The sequence below is a fragment of the Lates calcarifer genome, linkage group LG17 (assembly GCF_001640805.2).
Source record: "Lates calcarifer isolate ASB-BC8 linkage group LG17, TLL_Latcal_v3, whole genome shotgun sequence".
Taxonomy (NCBI): domain Eukaryota; kingdom Metazoa; phylum Chordata; class Actinopteri; family Centropomidae; genus Lates; species Lates calcarifer.
Window position 1 is genome coordinate 22,964,908 of NC_066849.1, and position 22,945 is coordinate 22,987,852.

General features: G+C 39.1%; 3 protein-coding genes across 4 annotated transcripts; 2 read left to right on the forward strand and 1 right to left on the reverse strand.

Moving 5' to 3' along the window:
• Window positions 1-1,686: 1,686 nt before the first annotated feature.
• LOC108880111 (glutathione hydrolase-like YwrD proenzyme) lies at window positions 1,687-12,584 on the reverse strand. 2 transcript variants are annotated; one of them, XM_051077508.1, is made up of 12 exons: window positions 12,372-12,584; window positions 11,254-11,407; window positions 11,006-11,159; window positions 10,192-10,398; window positions 8,476-8,628; window positions 8,303-8,390; window positions 6,998-7,076; window positions 5,658-5,814; window positions 4,633-4,815; window positions 4,211-4,295; window positions 3,511-3,606; window positions 1,687-2,621 (listed from the first exon to the last, which is right to left on the reverse strand). In XM_051077508.1, the coding sequence occupies exons 1-12, from the start codon at window positions 12,469-12,471 to the stop codon at window positions 2,476-2,478; spliced, it is 1,602 nt and encodes a 533-aa protein (XP_050933465.1). In that variant the 5' UTR covers window positions 12,472-12,584; the 3' UTR covers window positions 1,687-2,475. The 2 variants fall into 2 exon arrangements, with proteins under 2 accessions (XP_050933465.1, XP_050933464.1); XM_051077507.1 differs by having other exon boundaries at window positions 6,998-7,169; window positions 12,372-12,583.
• A 1,504-nt stretch (window positions 12,585-14,088) lies between these two features.
• Window positions 14,089-19,741, forward strand: tm4sf4 (transmembrane 4 L six family member 4). Its single transcript, XM_018671543.2, is given in 6 exon segments — window positions 14,089-14,563; window positions 15,473-15,562; window positions 17,049-17,156; window positions 17,158-17,198; window positions 18,315-18,501; window positions 18,876-19,741. Coding segments are annotated over 6 exon segments (615 nt in total). The 5' UTR covers window positions 14,089-14,392; the 3' UTR covers window positions 18,894-19,741.
• A 591-nt stretch (window positions 19,742-20,332) lies between these two features.
• On the forward strand, window positions 20,333-22,480 carry LOC108880113 (transmembrane protein 69). Its single transcript, XM_018671547.1, has 3 exons — window positions 20,333-20,438; window positions 21,086-21,130; window positions 21,254-22,480. Exons 2-3 carry the CDS (start codon window positions 21,086-21,088, stop codon window positions 22,043-22,045), a joined length of 837 nt encoding a protein of 278 aa, XP_018527063.1. The 5' UTR covers window positions 20,333-20,438; the 3' UTR covers window positions 22,046-22,480.
• Window positions 22,481-22,945: the final 465 nt, after the last annotated feature.

The following is a 22,945-nucleotide window of genomic DNA, read 5'->3' on the forward strand; positions in this document are numbered from 1 at the left end:
TTCCCTCAGAATTACTGAGTCACAACAACAGGTTGACATGTTTAAATACATAATCAGTGCATTTTTTCCTAATCCCTTTTTCCTACATGGTGAACACATTTGTACAGTATATATTCTGTATATCTGTCTGTACTCTGACTAGTCTGCAAAATGTTCCCACAGACAAATTTAAAATGCTCATGCTATCCCACCTACAGTCCAAAACCTTTAGAGAATTAAAAGTGTGAAAGGATATACTCCTAAAAGATTTGAGATTTCTTTTAACTCCCTGCACAAAAGCTGGAAACATTTTTAAAATGGCATATCTAAACATACGGTTTTCATTAAGCGCCAGCAGTGCAGTTCAGTTTAACAAGAACCAATAAATCAAAATGTTTTATAGATGTTTCCAAATTCCCCCTAAAATGTGTTCATGGGCGGGAATATGATAAGATTCCTGTCTCTGTCTTTCTAGGTCAGAATGATACAACAGCTCAGCAGGTCTATGTAGGGCAATAGGGCACAACATGACTCCTAATAGAGAGCCTGTGTTAGAAAGCCAAAAAGACTGTGCCTGTGCACATATGTGTGTTTCAGGGGCCCAGCATGTTGTGAGCTACATTATAATCCATCTGGAATTCAGCACATCCAGATAAACTGCACTGTATAAGCTGAAACTGACCACTAACAACCTGCACTAACTGGCTGGGTTCATTAAGGCAGATTATGTAAAACAGAGTGACAGAACACATGGTTCTTTATAGGAACAAATGGTTGGTACCAGGGTGGGTTTGGAGCTGTAAGCAGATCAACACTGAAACAAAGTCCAACATCATGTTTCTACATCCAGAGATTTGTGCTTAAGTAGAAACATGTTTGAGCTGCCAGCTCCAGGATGTAAGTGGCTTAGCACAATGTTTACCAACTCATTATTTTCACACAACCCAAGCTACTGTATGTACTGTAACTGTAATAATCCATCCTGTCTGGTGTCACTTAAAGATAAAACCCATCATACACATATGCAATACCCACTTCCCCAGGCATGCTTGAAAGCATGCAATGAACTAAATGCACCTCTGCTAATTAGTCAAGTCACAATCTCCCTTTCTGTTCCTGACTTAGGGCGTTGAATATTGACCAGAGAGGTGTTTTTGCAGAACTTTATAATGTCACAGTGAAGCTGACCTTTGACCTTTCACCACCAAAATTTAATCAGTTCATCCTTAAGTCCAAGTGAACCTTTGTGCCAAAATTGAAGAAATTGCTTCAAGGCATTCCTGAGATATCATGTTCATGAGAATGGGATGGACGGACAGACAGACGGCATAAAAAGATACATCATATGCAATGTACCAGTGAAGAAGGCCATGTCGTAATCAAAATCCAAAGTGGTGTTGTAGCACTAGATCATAGCTCATAGAGGGCCTGAAATAGAAATGTTTTTTCCTCAGGGGAGCATGAGTGTGCTCAGTAAAAATTTATGATGGTGGTGCTAGAGAAAAGGTCAGAGATTAAGTAAAACATCAGGATTCATTTACCAAAGAACTGTTACTGAACTCCAGACAGTATTAACCAGTCCTGATAAAGCATTATACACAGAGGACTGTGAGCTTCACCAACAGAGAAGCAGTCACTGACTTTGAAAACTAAGTGTTGCTCAAAAATAAATAAAAATTTATTCATCATTTGTAAACATGTAAAAAATCATTCTGAATAGATCCAGTATATTTCATTTAGCACCACAGATCATTTGAAATACAGACTGCTTTCAACAACAGCAAAAACAAATATGATATGTCACTGATTGACTTAATTCACACACATTATTACATTATCTAAACTCAATTTGTTGAGTTGTCAATGTTGCCTCGAGTAATGATGCAACTATCATTTATTGAGGAAGGAGGGTTATAGACTGTTTGTAATGATCCTGGTACCATTTCTAGCAAACACCACATTAGCAGCAACTAATTAGAGACTGAAACTGATAATTATCTCAACCACAAGACGAACAGACGTCAGGATTCATCCTCTGGGGACTGATCTTTGGTGTACAATATAATGTTACACAAAGATTTGCGCAAACAAACCCCTAACCATGACATCAAAATGCAGAACACATGACATATGACACTGGTCTGCAGCTAGTGTATCTCACAGACTACATAGAGCACATACAGTAGCAATAATCAATTACATACAAGTGTGTATGTAAACAGACAACAGTAGTAAAATGAGAAAAGAGCATGATGAAAAAAGGCACTTCATCAGTGTGCAGTCCATATCATCCTGCGCTACAACCTGAATTCTTGTCAAGTTACACATGGTAATAAAATCAATCAGCTGAATAAAAGGTTCACTGTGAAATTTATCACAGCCTAATACTGAGAGAACTTCTCTACATTTCATGTAGGAATTTGCCTTCAGAAAGCTTTGTGATCAGTTTATCAGATTATTACATCTACAGTGGAGATGAAAGGAGGTTAACTATGCCTAGTAGCCCTGAGCACATCCATCAGCTCTGGCATCTGATCCCGCCCACAGCACCCTGGCTGGATGATCGGCTTGATTGACAGATGGGTTCCACCAATCCCCCACTGTGATGATCTGTCCCCGCCCAAACTGAGACCTCTTGTGGCCTGTGTGTTTGAATGAAAAAATAAATAACAAAAAGAGCCCATTAAACAGTCCCATCTTTCATTATTTAACCAGAACATTACATGTGTCATTAGTATGCTACGATCATTTCTGTGTTTTACAGGTGCTTAAAAATGTCCTGAAATGTCTCTCAGGATGTGATATTCTTGTTTTGATTCATATATGGAAACTCTGGATAGGACAAATGCCTTGCAGATACAATATGAGATTTGATAAATCAGCAAATAGGATGAGCTTGGATAAAGACAATAAGTATGAATGAATTTTGAAGAGAGAAACATCATGAGATGAAGGTGTCAGTTAGCCGGTTACACAGTTTTTTTCTTCAGTGATGAGCACAGTGATGAGCAGTTTGATATTTGGTTCCTTAAATTAGATCTTCTTGTTAATGATTATCAAAATGTATAATGATCAGTGTCAGAAAAGTAGATAAAGCCAGCCTCACAAAGTTTAACTCACCCAGAATGAATCCAGTAGAAGGAACAAGTAAAAACATCCTGTTTGCAACAGGAAGCAACAGGGTTTTGGGGAACTAATACCACTGATCTGAGACCACCGGTTGTTTTAACCATGGTCTTATTTGTTTATGGCTGTTACTATAAAACACTATAGTAACTGATGTAACACATTAACTTGTGAGTAAATTGACTGTACTTACATAGTGCTTCCCCATACCAACCACTCACAGCGCTCTACACCACGACTGACATTCACTCATTCATACACACATGTACTCAGCATTTGTTCTAACACACACACACACCCATTCACACACCCATGATACATCGAGGGCGATTTAGGGTTCAATATCACAGACTGGAGGAGCTGCGGTGACCCGCTTTACCTCCTCACACCTAATGCAACACCTACCCGTGATTGGCCAGTTGACTTTCTGGCCTCGTTTTTTCAGCTCCTCAGCTACCTCCTGGTCGACCCCCTCCTCCAGATTAACCAACCACTCACCAGCTAAAAAACAGAACGTTCAATCAGACTATGATTTTGAGAAAAGGTGCTCTATAAAAACATGGAACGTAGCACTGCTTTAACTCTCATAATTCTCAGCTTGTACAAATTAAGTTACAATACGTGATTTTTTTTTTTTTTTTACAAAATTGAACCATCCTACTATATGAAATACACACCTACATCTTTTATGACCACTTTGTGACTGAATTTCTGAATAAATCGTATTGTAAAGGCAGTGTCTCTGTTATCAGGCATGAGATATGTTAACTAATGCATAAAAATAATAGATAAAAGCATTGAGGAAGAGAGCTGAACTGTATTTATTCTAACACTGATACAAAGTCAATTTATCCTATCACATATACAATATATTATAACCAAAGGAAATGAATGTCAGTGTGACTTATCTAATCAGTGCCCCTCACAAGAGGAAGTATACCACTGTACAGTGTTTTGTCTAAATACACAAAATCCTTAATCATTAATCAGGACATGATGTTCGACTGTGTGGAAGACACTTAACTGATGCTAAAATCAGTTTGAAATGTGTGTGTGTGTGTGTGTGTGTGTGTGTGGCCGTGTTTTGGAGGGGGAGCGTGCATACTTTTTTGGTCATACTGTACGTAGACTCTCGGTGCATCCAGAGCTTCTTGAGGATTCATCCCGAACTCCAACATGTTCAGCAACACCTAAACACAACATCAGTTGTCAAATGATTAAAACATTACACACCAAGGTATCAATGAAAACCAATGTACCCAACACTGCTAAATCATATATTAATTAGTGTTTACTATTTCTCCCATGCCTGATCTAGTCTTATAATAAAACCATCAATAACAAAAACAATTTTACTTACAAACAGAAAAATCAAAACTGGATCTTTATCAACAAAAAGATAAATGATAAATTAAAAAACTAAGTGTTTGGGACATACTGTAGTGTTTGGGACATACTGTATCTTTAGTTTATCTGCTAATTTTCAGCATTCAGTGCTTGACACAACTCTGTTCCTGGCTAGTGTACCTGGACGTGTCCTTGTGGCTGCATAAAAGCCCCCATCACTCCTAGCGCAGCACGGAGTTGTGGTTTTTCTGATGTGGCAGCAGAGGCTGTGAGGAGTGCAGGTATTATGGTGTGATACGGCCGTTTCCCCCCAGCAACACAGTTAATGTGGTTACGACGCAGAGAAAAGTTGGCACCTCGATTCTGTGAGAGAAGAAAAAGAGTTTTCTTATGGTGAATATGTGGATAAATTCAGTATATATAGGTTCATAGGTCTGGTTCATGATTACCAAAAATATCTCCAGGTTAGCACCACACACACACACACACACACACACACGCAACACAAACTCACCATTCATTCTTGCTGGCAGTGTTACTATGAAAAACAGGCTAATAAAACATGAAAGAAGTAATGTTACTATGCAAAAATAGCCTAATAAAATATGAAAAATTGTCACTTGTTCATTCATGCCTAACATTTTCCATTTTGTTTCAGAAATAAGCTGCACTAAAAATATTCCTACACTGCTCGCTGCTCATGCAGGAAATACAATTGTACTTTAGCATCAGACCAAGCATGTTTCATTTATAGTTATATAACATTTAGATATCAAGCAGAGACAAGCTAAGAAAACCAGCATACATAGACTTTCAATGAAAAAGGCGCAAAAATGAGTTGGGAGAAAATCACTTTACATGTAACTAGATTGTATCATAGTTTTATTTCTTATATTTTTCTGTTCAATTTGTGTGTATAAATAGTGAAATAATATTTTTTACAACCTCAACATGTTCTATAATAATATTTGGAGTGAGTTGAGTGATTTAAACTGCATAGGATAAGGACAGTTTAAAATATGCTGAAAAGATACAAAAATGAACCAAAATTAATTAAAATTAACCTGGACTTATTCATCAGATTCACTCGTGTGGCCACCCACTCTGCAGTGACTCGACAATTTGTTAGTTTTACATATCCATCACTACCTGACATGCACACACACAAACACAAACACACACACGCTCTCTGTGACCCTTCAGACCTGTAGTGAGAATCCACAATCCTTTGGGACCAGCCCACTCCCAAAGGCCATATAGATGCTGTTAACAAATGAGCATGCGTTCCCATGACTGTCAATCACACAGAAATAGACTGTGTCACTTCCTGTCATTAGGCCAGGCTCCACTCCCTCCATGGCCCTACAAATACACACACAGACACACACACAAAAGTAATATTAAAGACAAATAATCAGTGAGGTCCTGTGTCAAGCTTCTATATTAATAGTTAGTTTTGTTGGTGTTTGGTGTAACAAATACAGCCAGAAATAACAGAGGAAATAAAGTAGTTAGAAGGTTACAAGATATTTTAAATCATCTTTGCTTGGCACATCTTCATTCTGTTTGCAAATGTAATAAACTCTTTTGTCTACATGAGTCCTTACTGGGGGTACACTATGTGCTTTTCCTCTCTAACAATGTTTGCACAGAAAACTGACTTTAAGAAATTCTTTAAATTGTTGAAACGAGGAGTGACTGAATGAACCCTGTTGCACTTTTAAGAGAAATGTAAACAAAACATTTTAACTTTAACAGAATAAAAGCTGCATCTGCCTCAACTTTCTTTATGATGATCTTTATGATTGTGTGGTTTCTCAATACAGAGTCAGTGAAAAAACACCTCAGCCTGCAGCATCATAAATCTCTAATAAACTAGAACCTTTTGCATGCTATTGGTTCAAACATATTGTAGGGTGTTGGCCGAGAAATCTGACTGACCAGCTGCATGCAAGCTCACATTTTACAGTAACTAGGTTATTGCAGTACATATAAACGTGATCTATAATTTCCTGCTTTCACCTGATTTCTCTCTGTTAGCTGGTTTATTACATGCATGTAAACATAGAGGCTGTGAGGACACAGATCTTAAAATTAACACTTAATTTAGGGTTGGCTGAGGTTGTCGTTAAGGTTGAATAAGGCCATACTGAATGAATGCAAGGTGGATTAGTGTAAGTATTTGTGTGTGTTGCTTAACACAGTAACACACGGTCAGTAATTTAATGTTACTAGAATATTAAAGTACAAACAGCAGGATTTAGCCACACAGACTATGAAAGATCATCATGTTGCTTTACATAGACTTATAGTCTGTTTGTCTATTTGTCTTACAACTGATAAAGACCCACAGTTCAAAGTCTACATCACTGGCCAATAAATACAAATTGTTGCCAAAGATAGATACACACACACCCGGCAGATGAGGGAGGGAGGGGAGAGAGGCATGAAGGGATGAACGTTACAGTCGCAAGGTAAAAGTCTACAGTCCTATCTTAAGTCAACAGAGCACGACTGGTACACACTGGTACTGAAAGACACACACCTCTCCATGCTGATGCACTGTGATCGCTGACGGCTGTAGCTCTTGTCCAGTAAGGTTTCCAGAGGGAGGGTCACGTGGTCTGGGTCACCCAGGTAACACAGAGCATCTGTTAGTGCCAGACACACAGCCTCCACCAAAACATGGATGTAGTCAGAGCTGTTATGGCCCAAAGCTACACACACACACACACACAAACACACATACAAAGATGCTTGTCAAATTCCACAATCCTTTTAAACAAACATTGCAATTTTTACAACTTCTGTTTCTTCCTCTACTCCTCTGAGGATAAGAAGAAAGAAAAAGAGACTACAACAATTTCAGACATGTATAGTATGCTTACACTTACACACAACATAATGAATAAATAAGTGACATTTTTTCTCCTTCTTTCTGACCACAGATATAGAATCATTATGTGGAGTTTTTAATCATCACAGCTGTTTTCTATGGGCGTCACCCTTTTGTTTTACATCTGCTCATGTTGACAACCGTATATTTATCCAATATTTAGTTTTAATGGTCCTCAGTTGCTGCATGCTGAGATATTTATCATTATCATATCAGTTTGCATGGGATTATTCTCTTGAAAGACGAACTGTTCACAATAGGAAAAGTAAGAGTTCATGAACTTTCTATCAGCTGTATCAAACTGTACCTCTACCAGAACCCCATCATTACAACAACACTTGATCAACTAACAAATGGAATTTCCCACAACCTCACTGAATGTTTTCTCTCTAAATGTCTTGATTTAAGCTAATCTGTGGACCCATCTGGCTGCAGTGTCCTGCACTAAAGTGTTTGGTCCAGTGTTTGTGGTTTTTGCCCTGTTTAACCAGTCTGAGATGGCGGTGAATCATGAATCAGACACCTGATTCATGCTGCATATGTCCAGACACTGAGTCAGATGTCAGTGGAGGCACTGAGCTGAGCTGGCACTGGTTTGGTGTCCTGAATTAAAATTCCAGGGCTGTCCCAGTTTCTCTTTGAGGACGGACGCTGCTCTAAATGGAGCTATTATGTCATAACAGTTATAATTATAATAGCAACAATGAGAACTTCTGTGACTGATCAGTGTTGTGAGATATAAATTAACTTATCTGTGAATTAAGGACATATTTTTCCACCTTCCCTTAGTGGTATATAGCCATGTAGATTTTTGGTTTTAATAAAAATGTACACATGTAAACATCACCCGCCACTTCTTACTCAGCATCACAGACAGGTTCATTCACCTCGACCGGTTTTTCAGAGGCCAGCAGAGACCTCAGTGGTACTTTGGCTCAGTGTCCCTGTGGTTACCTTTGAGAGGGAAGTTCTCCAGGATGTTGAGCAGCAGCAGGGCAGCCAGTCCCTGACTGTTAGGAGGGGGCTCCCATAGTCGCACGCCCTGAAACACACAATGGAGTCATTCACACTGATGACCAAGTTATTAAAATGCAGACAGAATAAGCGTCACTGGTCACCGACCTCACCTTGTATTCTGTGCTTATGGGGGTGATGACCTCACTGTCGTGGCTGCTGAGGTCATCCAGGGTCATGACTCCTCCGTGTTGGCGGATGACATCAACAATGGCTTGGGCCACTCTGCCCTGGTAGAAAGCTGGTTTTCCCCGTTCACCCAGCTCCTGTCGATACAACAGTCCATCAGTGTTACAATCAATCAATCTATTGGTCAGTCAGTCAGTCCATTAGAGAGTTTATCTGTTTGCAACTTTTCTGTCCATCTACATGTTTTAACCACAGTAAAAAGCATAATAAATATGATGGTTAACATGATGTGATGCTACAGAAGTTCAGCATTTTAAAGTAATGCAGGTGACGAGTTCACTATTGTGTAAACCTGCCACTCCAATCAATGTTATTGAATGAGCAGGAAGGCGTGAGTTAATGTATGATTATTCACTACAATGAAGTAACACACATCATCAACGCCGAGGAATGACCGCTAAGATGCCATGGAAACCATTCATCAATGAGGCTGAGGTCACTGCTATTGTTTTCACTATGAAAGGAACGTGAGTGAGTGTGTGTGTGTGTGTGTGTGTGTGTGTGTGTGTGTGTGTGTGTGTGTGTGTGTGTAGGGAGCTGTCATGGGCGTATTTGGCAGTTTTCCTGCATTATTGCATTGCTAATGACTGTGAGTGTTTGAAAGTAGTAATACATAGGAGCAACAATCAGTGTGTGCTTTAATGGTGAAACACAAGCAGACAGACACACACACACAGTGAGTCATTGTCACTGATAGGAATCTAAAAAGTGAACACAGTTTTATGAATATCACACTGTCCACTGTCCACAAAATCTCGGTCACATACTCAGATAACGGACAGGAAAGTCAAAGACTTGGAAAGTCAGGAGACACAGTCACGCTGAAGGTGACCTTTGACCTTTGGCCTTTTGGATATAAAATGTCATCACTTAATTATTTTATCAGTTATTTGTGTGAACTTTTCTCATAATTAGTGCATGAATTCTTGATCTATGTCCAAAAATGCATTTTGTGAGGTCACACTGACCTTTGACCTTTGACTCTTAACCACCAAAATGTATCACACCATATTTGGTGAAAACTTGACTGTTTAATATGAACTCATCAAACAGATAAGCAGTGGAGAGGAGGCTTTATTTATGTTTTCATTCTTTTCTGGTTGTGGCAATTTGTCAGCATTGGAATTCATTAAACCCTTGCTAAATATTTTTAAATATTTTTAAATATCACTGCCTCCACCTTCACCCGTACTTCTTTCCTTCCCCTCACCCACTTTCTTCTCCTGACCATTTCTCCCCCATCATCTCCTCTATGTCCTATTTTCACTTCACCCCCTCCACCTTTCCCTCTCTATTTGCTTCCTTTAACACCCCCGTGAAATGTACATTCCTCCCTCCCTTTTGTTTTCTTTCCATATCAGGTCCATCATCCCAGTGGGGTGAGGCTTTTTTTACCCATATGTCCCTCGGTTCATCCAAGGTCTTCCTATACAGATGGCTAAGTCAATGTTAGAAAAGCAAACAATCTCTGGGAGGATGTGCAATTGACACAGTATTTTCTCTGGGGTTCTACATTGCTCTGTTTCCTTCTTGTCTAAATAACATTCAGAAAAAAAATGTCCCAGTGCTCCTCACATAACATCTGATCCTGTGTTTTTCTGTTTTTGTTTTTTTTTTGTATTTCATTTTCAAGGATTTACCTTCAGGGTCCGAGCTAGGGCAGGGTTTCTAAATACTTGTCCACTTTTGGGAGGGTGATTGTCAATCAGCAGGTCCCCACCTAGTTCCTTCCCAGCATCTCTCAGAGCAGCCACGCCATTTGCCCAGTGGTGAGCTGTTACCTTGGCAACAGGAAACCCCACCTCTGCAAGCTCCAACGCCCCACTCAGCACCTCCTGAAAGGACAGCTATGGGGGGGGGTAGAGGAAACACACACATTACCTCACGGGAAAAAGCTCACTGAGCAGGAAGTGTGAGTCATTGTTTGGAGAAGAAATATGTGGAGACTAAAACTGGTTTGTGATTTCCTCTCAGGGTTTTCCAGAGAAAGAGGAAAAAACATTCAATTAACTGTTAGCTCTGTGCAGGTCAGAGGAGTAAACTACTAACATGAAGAGTAGAGTATGCTAGGTGAGAGAGACAAATTAGTTGTTCAGCTTTAGAATAAATAGAGAAGTTTATTTTCTGTCAAGTGGCCACAAATTAATTTAACTGTGAGACACCTGTGGAAACCCTACCATAGATGGCTATGTTACTGCTGTTTTGACCAAACTGTGTAGTATCAGTATCAGGAGAGTTTATCCACTACTCTTCCGTTTATATATGTATCTGTTCAACACCACTGTTTAGAACATAGAGTCCTAGACTTCCAAGTGTGTTTGTGCGTGTTAGTGGTGCAGAGTTTACACATTGGTTGTTTATGACATGCAGATGATTATGTTAGATGGGCTTTTGCATAAAACACAAATCAGCACAAATAGTTCTACACAATAAGACACTGAAACACAGTCAAACCTTGTGACTCCCAAACAGCTGCACAGTGTCACACCAACACGCAGGAGCCCCTGGTACTGTGATATTCAAGGCATTAAAAGGCGAAGGAGGGGCATCTGCAGTGTAACCACGGCTTTCCAGGAACTCCAGGGTCTGCGCTCTAGGCGAACGACCACTAAGGACACACAAGGAAAAAAAGAGTAAGAGGCTCAGCTGATTATTCTGTATCAATAAGACGAGAACAGCAGTGGCGAGAGAAGAGTCTCCACCTGCCATTAATTCCTCTGATCTCTCCAGTGTCTCCGTTGTAGAACAAACAGAAGGCGTCTCCACCAGGACCGGTGCTACATGGCTCTGTTACCGCCAGCGCTGCTGCTATGGCAACTGCAGCATCTGCCGCATTACCACCACGCTTCAGGACATCTGGATGCAAACACATACCCATGAGTGATTGACGTGACTGGCTCAAAATAGCTTTCCTAGCCTAAAAGGACCTCACCAGAGTGTGTGTTAGCGGAGTTCACTACAGTGATTTTCCACAGTACCTTGAAGGCAGCCACTTCTTCTCCTCCTCACCCAAAATACAACAACCAAAAAATGTTTTCTCTCACTTGCCCCCAGTGGTATTTATCTATGAAAACAGTTTTGGTTTGCAGAGTTTTCAACATATTCACTGCTGAGATTTTTGCCTCCACTCCATATGTCCCATGTCCCATGTTTAGCTTGTGAGCTGCACACACTAAATTCAATTTACCTCTATTTGTATGTCAAATCTCAAGCATCTCATAATGTATATTGCCTGGTAATACTTTTTAAATCAATATGCACTAGAGCATAAGAGTGTAGATGTCGATTTCCATACCACTTTGATATTAAAGGGAAACACTGGGAAAGTCATGGAAATATATTCAAAAAACCTAAAACACAACAGGATGGGCAGAAATAAGAGTAATAAGAGATTTGTGATTTGAGAACTACTTTCATTACTGATTAATTGTTATGCTCTTCTTTAAGCCAAATTGTTCCTGGTTTCAGGTTCTCAAATATTTTTAGTTTTTTATTTCTCTTATATGATGGTAAACTGAATATATTTATGGTTTGAACTGTTGGTTGGACAAAACTAAGCAAATTGAATATATCAGCGCGGGCTAATGGAGTCTGTTTCACCACTATCTTGCTAATATTTATGGACAAAGCGATGAGGGTTTCTGAATCTCCTGTTTTTTAATGTCAGAAAAGTTTGTGTGTTTGTCCTTGTGTTCACTTCCTTCTGCTTTTATGAGCTGACAAAAAATTAACGTTTTTGCTTGAAAAACTGAAACTTTTTCAGGAGACTGTTACCTTGCAGTCGAACTCCAAGATCACTATGGCAACTGTTTCCACTCACCCAGTCCTATATTTGAAGCTAGCGGCTGGCTGGACGCTACACAGCCGTGTAAACACACCACAGGAGACCGACGAGAGGAGAAGGTCAAGTCGGTATCCATCCCGCTTTAACGACAAGCGACTGTTAGCAACAAAAAGGGCAAAACAACCGGAAAAATAAAACCTTTCCCGGACGCAACCTCTGATCAATTACTCGGGCATCGATTGGGTTTGTCTCTAGAACGGCAACAGAGAAGTGGATGACCGATCACATCGATGGAGGCTGAGTTTTTAGCGGCAAAACATAATAATGTTAAAATAATGTAGACTTTTAGACGGAGAAAAATGTCCACAGTGGAGATAAAAGAATTCTTCTCACAGCAGAAACATTAAAAATGGTTTTCACCTGTTTTTATGGTGAATAGAGTGACTAATCTTAAGCATCAAAGTTCAATTCTTGAATTGAAAAAACTCATCACAGGGTTCATTTAGCAGCTGCTCTGAGGCCTTAAGTTGTTCGCATGATCTAAATCAGCAGATGGAGTAGCCGTGAAAATGTAGATGGGTCAGCTTTCCATTTTCTAGGCGCTTCTCATCCATATAATTAATGTTGTTCCATATGAAGGCTATGTGAAATTAGGCCATATGTTAAGGAAATGTGAAATGATCTCAAACCTGCAGACTATTATTTGCATGATGGAATGACTTATTTGCTGTGAAATATCTTTTGCAAATTGTGCCTGTGGAACACTGACAGCCACCCTCTATGCAACAGAACATTAACACCAGAGGTGTGGATTGAGTTATGTAAAAGCTATAACACTGTTGAATAATTACTAGAGCCCTACTGATAAAAGATAAAGTAGAAATAACCACATGCACTGTTGCTTGTGGATTGAATTCTCCTATTATCATGAAACCAAAATCTAAAATTCATCAAATAATACAACCCAGTAAGTTTAGGATGGATTGCAGACGTTCTTCAGGACCTCAGCTCATATTTACAAACCTTTTTACCTTACAAACCCGAAGTTCAAGTCCAGTTTAAGATTCAGTTTACTGGTAATTTCCTCAAAATGAAGAGACCCATTTAATCATTAAAAATGACACCAGAGGCCAGGATCCAGACCAAAGAAACTTTAATAATTAGTCAACAGATTAATGACTCACTTGGGTGTTTTCTATGGCATAAAAAGCAAATAAAACTATTAACCTTTCAAAATCAATAATTTTATGGATTGCTTAATTTTTTACTAATATTAACTCAAACTGCCTATGTTATAACTATTTGACATCTTGATGATTCTAAATTAGTCACATCTGTGGTGAAATACCAGACATGGCTGTGATCAGGTGATCTTCAATTTGTCCTTCTACTGAGCATCTTTTGACATTTTGTGTTATATAGTGCTGAAAATCATCATCTCAGGCATCTCTCACATCGCTCAGCCTGTAATGCACCATGAAACCTTATTAATGAAAAATTAGGTACGCCTAGCAATAGATCCTGACTAATGAAGAAATTCTTCTTGTTACTCACTAAACGTGGTGGGTGCAGATCAGTCTTTAGGGCCCCGCTGTATCGACCAGCTCTCTGTCACTTCCTCTTCTGTCTCCATGTACACAAAACACTTGGTAGAACATTAACCTTTGTGTCTTCACTGGTGTGTCTGTGTGCACTGCCCTGCATTAATGGCTCTGTGTCTGTTTGCTTGCAGCTACATGTGTGTGCGTGTATGTGTGAGTGCAATGTGACGGCTGGCTGCTGTAAAACTGAAGCAGTGAGATCACACAGGGAGATGGACAAGGGGTGGTTGGGGTAGTATAAATGCTCAGCTATAGTGCCACATCCTCAAAAACAGGACAGGTGAAGCAGACAGCATATTTCGGAGTAAAGACGAGTGATTAAAACTTCACCTTTGTTTTGTCAGTTTTAGCTAATTCAACTGAAAGATCAGCCTAAGTGGATTTTAAAGACGGCAAGATATTTTCAAAACCCAAGGAGTTGTTTCTATCACAGGTGGTTTTAGCATCAGTGTCAGAATGTGTTCAGGCAGTTTTGCCAAGTGTCTGGGGATCACCCTGATTCCTCTAGCAATAGTGTGTGTGCTGTGCAACATCCTCCTCTTCTTCCCCGGCGGTGAACCCCCGGAGGACGGACACATCACAGAGCAGGTCTGGTATTTTGGAGGCATTCTGGGATCTGGAGTGCTGGTGAGTGTGTTAAACAACAACACTGAAGGTAACAGTGGGTGAAATCTTCTCTGCCACATTGTGTAGTATCAGCTGTTTTTATCATCACTTGAGACAAATTTGTCTGCATTCTTTTTTAATTTTTTAAAATCTTGCTACAATAGCACATGACACTAATTTGACATCATGATGGCATGTGTGTGTCTGTGAAAAGTCATTAGGGCTGCAACTAACAATTATCTTCATTATAAATTAATCAGGCAAATACTTCTTTGATTAATCTAAAAATTGATCACTCTATAGAGAAAGAAAGCTAAAATACTCATTAAAATATTCCAGATCCAAAGGTGCTGTTTTCAGATTGCTTGTTTTGTCCAATCAATGGTGTAGTCTTAAAGATATTCAGTTTAATATCTCATATTACAAAAAATTTTTTAAAAAAAGATTAAAAAGCAAATCCTCACATTTAAGAAGCTGGAACTAAAGAATGGTTAGCATTTTCAGCCAATTGTTTAAGCTCAGAAATCTATATTAACAGTCACACTTACATTAAAGAAGTAATGATTGAAAATGCAACTGAATGTTACCATATAGAAATGCTAGTAAGCCACTATGTGTATGTGTTTACAGCATCTTTTAAATGGTTCAGATAGTGTATTTGTGTTTGTGTATTTGCCAAAACATTAGACATTATTGGTGAAAATTGGTGTAGAACACCAGTTCAGGAACTAGTTACACAACACAATGTATCTTAATGATTATGATGGGTAATTAGGCTGTTCAGAGTCCTCCTGTATATGGCAGAGGAACAAGTAATTCATCATCTGCTCGACAGATTCATTGTGTGTGTGTGTGTGTGTGGTGTGTGTGTGTGTGTGTGTGTGTGTGTGTGTGTGTGTGTGAACTTGGGGTGTGTTTTTCCATCAACAGATGATCTTCCCAGCTCTGGTCTTCCTCGGCCTGAAGAACAATGACTGCTGCGGTTGCTGTGGCAACGAAAGCTGTGGGCGGAGATTTGCGGTGAGGAGGATGTTTCACTGCTCCAACTTCTCACCATAATCAGATTATTATTTACAGTTGTGGCTTTCAAAAAGTTTGGGCACGGATCCTAATTAGAGTCACACAGGACAGGAAGATTAGAAAGGGTTGCAAAACAGTTTTATTTTGGGTGGGTAAATGTTAAACACTTTTCAGAACTGTAAACTTGATCATGTTTGCCTAATGACCAAACAATTTAGGGTGAAACATCTGCACAATTTGATGGCTGTTGTTGCACATGCAGGTCAGGCTGTGGTCAGCCACAGTATGAACTGCAGGTCACATGATGCCCAAGATGTAAATAATTGAATTATTATTTGAGGTTTCAGGGTCGTAATATTGTTGCTGGAACACTTTTGTAATAATCTATAATAAACTTTTTTTGTATGGGAAGGTGCTTGTATAAGTAACATAAGACAAAACATAAACATAATGCGAATACACAACAGCAAAAGAGAAAACAAAACAAAAGCTGTTAATGTCATTACCACCATATGTGCTTTTTAAAATTTAATGAAAAAGGTCTTTGCACATGTATCATGAACCAGAGCACGACAAGCATTTTTACTTAAAACATAACTTGAGTGGTAATGACTCACTATGTTCAGTTCAAGAAATACTGTAACTAATTAAAAATGTTGTAAAACTTTAATTGGAAAAAAATTGAAAATTAATAAGCAACACAAAAGCTTTGATGTAGAACTGCGGTTTCTATTCTATTTTGTTTGTTCTCTCTCTTTTTTTGTACAGTGAGGGGCTCTGGTCTCCACATTTTTGTCTTCACCTGTTATATATTATATTCTGAGCTACACATTGCACAAGATGATCTCTACAGTTTGCTGCAGAAAATATGAGCAGTTAACAGTTGTTCAACCTTTTACTGGTGAAGTTGGGTTAAGAAATAGATATGGTAAACCTCATGGCCTACCATACCTAAAAGAAATGAATGAGCATTAAAGCTCACAGTGTTAACTCTGTGTGGTCCTGCTGCACCTGTGAACTAATTACTTTCAATAGAAAACAAACATCACAATGCCACTGTGTACACACACACACACACACATCATGATTTACACAGCAATAACTGTGTGTACTCTCTCACACACATACACACACAAATTGATGAGATTTCAATCACTGTAAGGAGAAATTCCTCTGATGGGAGTTTCACATGACTTCCTCTCACAGAGCGAGTATTGTGCTGCAGCAGACACACATACTGATCGATACTTCAGGAATGTGTAGGTGTGTGAGTGTGAGGAAGGAATCAACAAACAAAAGTCTGTCAGATTACTGCACACACACATTCACACCATCTCAGATGCCCTGTGTTGGCCGCGTTAGGTTAATGACCCTCACCCTGGTCTTTGCGCACCGAGATAATAACCTCATTGTTGTCATTGTTTAAGAAGTAAAAAGCGAGTTTGTTGAATGTATTGATTCCTTCCGTCTCTCTCTTTCTCTGTAGATGCTGAGTTCCATACTGTTTGCAGGTGTTGGGGTTTTGGGGGCTGGTTACTCAGTCATAGTTTCTGCTGTGGCCATCAACCATGGACCTGAGTGTGTGGTTAGCAAGAATCGACACATATAAGGAGTGGGGCAGTCCCTTCTCAAATGGGTGAGACACACAAAATTATGAAGCAGTTCTTATGAGTGTAAGCACCAGTGCAATAATGGATATGTTGTTTCTTTCAGCTAAAAATATCAACCATATTCTCACTGAATGGACATGTACAGAAACATTTTAGATGTAAAGACTTAAAGGTTTATTTGCTCAGGGTTTGAGATCTCTGTAAAATAATAATGATGTAAAATTTCAACAACACCCCAATACAATGGAGGTGACTGGAACTTCATTTGTGGTTAAACTGGCAGTGAAGCAGTGTCCCTGTTAATACTGGATAATCCACAGGCCAGGACTAGATTACCAACCCAGCAACCACCCCAGGACTTCAGATCCTCACAGCCCCATGGACTTAAGTTTAATCATGTGGTTGCCCTCAGTGTAAACTGTCTCCGTGTAGGGATCATAAAGAGGTTCCAGGTGTGTGACTTATCCAGAGTGACAGGTACACTGTTTGTGGGAGAGAAGAGATGATGCATGCATTCACCTTTATGAAGTCACATTAGAAAACACAGGCACAGATATCTTTAGATATAGACAAGAATTGTGTCATGTTTGGGTCATATGATCATTTAAACTGAATTACTTGTTTTAAACACTTGTTTTAAGTAGTTCACTTTAAGAGAAAAATCTATCTTTATTTATTAGCTGTCGTTCCCTCTTTTAATCAGAAATACTCAGATAGTAATTGTTCATTCCCAGAACGTCCCCACAGGTGAAACTATAGGATGTTCCCCCCATGTTTTAACACTTCATTACCATAACGTTTTGCAGAACACTGCGTGACATTACAGGAAACTGAGATTTATTCCTAGAGGAAACATTTTCATATGACCAACAGAGAACGTTCTGCTTACGCCTAAAATGTCCCCTTTGAAACATTATGATCATCTAGTTATATAGAGAACTTTAAACTGTAATTATTATGTTTGTCACCTGTAGAAAGTGTTAGACAAGGTGCCCAGAACATCCCCGCCTATTTGGGTGCTTAACTTGTAGCTTGTAACACCAGACTATTAAAGTGGCTGTAGACCACTGTGTTCACTCATTAATTAACCTGCTGTTCACCAGATAAAAACAGCTTGTCTCTTTCTCACTCTCCCTCTCCAGAGACTACCTGTCCAACAAAACTTTCTGGTCGCTGTGTTTAGAGCCGCACGGCGTGGTGTCCTGGCATCTGTCTCTGTTCTCCGTGCTGCTGGTTATGGGTATAATCCAGATGGCGCTGTGTGCTGTGCAGGTGGTGAACGGCCTGCTGGGAGCTCTGTGTGGGGACTGCTGTGGCTGCTGTGGAGGGGTCAGTATCTATTCTGAGTTTACTACAGAGAGTCTATAGATAAATCAAAATTTATATTATATTGGCAGATATAACAGATATATTAATAGAGAAGAAAACAGTCAGTGTAGTGTTGTTGTGTGACGATATGTCAGGAAGTTAAAAAAGATTACAAATACCCATTAAGCCACTTATCCACATAAATGCTAATAATTAAAACCTAATCAACATACTGTCTATTCCCCCTTTTAATGCCACATTTAAGAAGCTTGATTTCTAATTTGATGTAAGCTGAGAAGAACTCATCAACTCCAGTGAATTTACGTAACTTGCAGCTAGAGGATTATATTGTGAAAATAAACCACGTGTAAATGTTAATAATGTTTGTCTTTCAGAGTGATGGAGCTGTCTGAGTGCTTCCTGCAGCTGTGAGAGTCTGAGGGTGGCTGGGTTTTCCTGTATTTATTGTGTTTTTTTTGTTTGTTTGTTTGTTTGTTTGTTTTTTTCGAGGACGGAAGTAATTTCTTGTTTTATCTACTTTACATGCTGTAGAAATTTGAGCTCATTGATCACAGGATGTGAGTTTTTTAACACCACCAGTGAAATGACAGAGCTCTACATTTAAAATGTTTACTCCATCGAAAACATTAATGACTCCAACTTCTCATTATTCAGTCTGAATGTCTATCTCTTGCTTTTTTATAAAATATGTTAGAAATTTTCAACACTAACCACCTTTTATGATTTTCTTGTTTGTACCTGCTCTTGCCTTTTAGTGATGTTGTGGAGTGTGATGGTGATACTGCATTAAGCAGTAAATAAAGATCCTATTTTTATATACAAATGATTTGTTTTTTCTAGACAAGATGAAATGATGATAGTAACCTGCTGGAACAATAATTTTCCGTCTCATCTTCAACATGTTGAATTTTCCTCCTACATCTCATGAATGCCCCCTGCTGGACATTTAGACTCAAAATTACTGAGCATGAATATTTTATTCCAAATGTTATCTCTGGCTTTCCATGCTAAACCCTTTGTTGTCTCAGTCAATCGTCTCAATAAAAGACAGAGGTGTTTTTATTTTGTAGTAGGTTACAGGAAGATATTTAACACTATGTTTACTATTTTTCCTGAATTACCCATTGTGAGACCTAATGTAACTGTATGGGTTTTTGTATTTCTCTTTTATCTACACATTCTTTCTCATGAGGCATTAACTTGTCTGATCTGTTATCAATTAAAATATATCTTTCTCTAAGCCTCTGAATGACTCATCTGATTCCATGCTATTCCCTGGGTTTACCAACTGACCTCAGCAGCATTCACAGCATTTTCAGGTCATGGTACAGAAGAAAAGTCAATTATAACAGCTTACTGAAATTTGAAGATGCAGACAATTTTACTTCCTTTTCATCCTTTGACAAATTGTAGCTACAACATTAGTGAAACTTTGTTACTTTCATACCTACTGCTGGACCTGCCACAGTTATCTAAACCTGGCCTCAGGTGATAAAAGCCATCATAACAACATGTTACTGTACTGTATATTGATGTTCAAGAAATCATTGTATCGTGGCAGTCTACCGCAGCATTCCAAGCACACAACCTGCCAGCAAACAAATTTCTTACAGCACTTATTTTTCAGTTTTATTGCCCTATAGGCCAATAATACATTAATTTAGTACTAAAAAGGCTGATTAAACATAACATAGTTTATAAAAATAAAATAGCACATTTCCCTTTTTGTTATATTATTAACAATTATTAATCAAACCAGCCTGATTTTATTAGATCCACTGAATTAAAGCGGAACTGAAGTTAGGGAGATCAGGACGAAGCTTGGCAAACACGGAAGAAATAAACCGTAGTACCAGCTCTAAGTCTGCTAACTTCCCACTGGCTGACCCTGAGGGTAACAGACAGTCGAAGCATAAGGGTTTTACCCTGAAACGAAGGTAATTATAATGTTTGTGTTACAGGAATGTGGTTTATATCGCACGGCTTCAGTTGTGTAACGTTAGCTGTTAAATTAGAAACGTTGTTGTTGTATCTGTTGTGTCAAACGCCGTCCTTTCTCTGCAGCGTGAAGTAACACTGCTGTCCTGCCAGTTGTATTTTGCTTTCTGTGACACTTGTGTAGGAGTTTGAACAGGATGAAATCAGTAAAGACAGATTTGGTTTGTGTGGAAACTCATTTCCGCTAATATGATGGCGAAACGACCTCAAAATAATGATGAGGAAGTTTCTCATTATTTTAATATACAAAATAATGATTTTCGAGAAATATAGGTTGTTCTTTGGAGAAGGTTTCTCATTATGTTGAGATATTAAATCATTATTTCAAGATACCAAGTAAAGTTTCACGTTATTTTTAGATACTATCAGGAACAATATTCTAGATGCCCAAAGCCCCTTTTAAACCGGATGCATTTTTAAATGTGTTGGATTTTGTTTTGGGAGATTTGATGTAAAATATTTTTGGCTTCATTTACATTTTATTCCTAGATTCCTTTCAAACTCATATTCATCAATCTTAATGAAAAAAATTAGCCTTTATTATGTGTTTCTGCCTGACCTAACCTGACCTCTGTGTCCTTTTTAGATGCTCACTGCCATGTTTAGAAGAGGCACCTTTGCAGCTCAGAAGGTAAAGGACCATTTTTGATATCCCAGCTTCCCGAGCACAGTTGTTCATGTATCTTGGCAATGATTAACCATTTTAAAAGTAAAAATCAATCAGAATTTTAACACAAATAGTTTTTTTTCTCAGGTGTTGCACTGGGCAGGTCCTTCACAAAGATGCTGGACATCAGCCCTTACTGGAGCTTCTGATGATGGTGGATCTAGGACCCTGCAGACCTGTTGGGCCTCACCAGCAAAGCTGCCATCTAAAGAAAGGGGCACTGGACTTTTAAAACCTCTTGCTGTCCATGGTTTCAAGCGGATTGAGCTCTTCATGAGGACTCAAACCCATGCTGCTTCCTTTCTAGTGAGGAACCAACATTTCCACTCCTCTGCTGTGAGGTTGAAGAAGCGACCACAGCCTGAACCTCCTCCCAGACAGCTGCCTCTGCTGCGCTATGACATGGAGCACTTGTGGAAGGGTCCCAAACCAGCCTTGGTCCTGGGGTTTGCAGGGCTGATCCCCTTTGTGTCCCCTACTTTGTTCATGGCTGTGACTGAGAGCTATTTCCCAGAATTAGCCTACGCTCAGTTAGCCTACAGCGCCTCCATCGTTTCCTTCGTGGGTGGAGCTCGCTGGGGATTCGCTCTCCCTGAGAGCAGCCCCGCCAAACCTGATTGGATAAACCTGGCCAACAGTGTGGTTCCCTCCATGTTAGCCTGGGTGACCATGCTGATGAGCGACAACATTGTTTCCGCAACATTCATGGTCATTATGGCACTTGGAATTGCGCTGCATTACGACCTCTCTCTGCTGCCCACTTACCCCAGCTGGTTCAAAGCCCTGCGTGCCATCCTGACCATTGTGGCATTTTTTTCTCTACTTGGCACACTCCTGATTAATGGAACATACCCAGAAAAGAAGATTTTCTCAGATTAAGTAAACTGTAAAGCTGGACAATAGATTTTTATTTTGCTTTTTCTTTATATTAAAGAGTTTTCTGCCCCATTAAGTGTCTTAATCAGAGCTCTGTCAGATTGAATGCTTTTGTCAGGAGTTGTATGTTTTATATATCATGCCATGAACTGACCTCTGTAAAATCAAAAGAGAAAATATAAGGGCAAAACTATGTTTCCTCTTATCTCGTCTAAAAGGTCTTTCTTACACATCCAGCTGTTATATTAGAGCTTGTATCATCTTTCACAGAGAGAGGAAATAAGTATCTGTCAGTGATTTTTGATACGACCAGTAGGAGTTGCCAAAGTCAAAGACTTTCAGATCCTTTCACAGTGAAGGAAAAAAAATAAAATGGATTGAAAAAGCTCATGAAACCACACTTGATGAATATAAAATAAATGCACTTGTGTCTTGCAACGTGTTCTTTGTTTGATTAGACGATGGAACAGTCAGTCCACATTTTATAGCTTTTCAACAGACTTCAAAATGATGCCTAAAATGTGTCTGTTTTGTGAGGACGCCCAGAGGTATGCAGTTTAGGTTATGAAAAAGAAAAACTTAAAGAGCCTGTACCCAGGAAATGTTTGGTGTTTTAAACTTAAATGATTTAGCCATTCAAATTATTAAGTGTTATAAGAGTCCAGTAGGAACTGGATAGCTGGAAGAGTGCTTCTTTCCTGTAAGTTCCTTCCATTAGTATAGCACTACAAATTAGCATAGCAGCCTTTCACTTTGTCCTGTTACGTGCTTAGGATCAGACAGCTAAAGTCAGGAGTACTGACATCACTGGGGGAAAGGATATTACATAAGATCTGAATTGGAGTAATCTGTACTTAGAGCCACCAGCAAATAGTACAACACACATGGCTCTAGTGGAAGCTT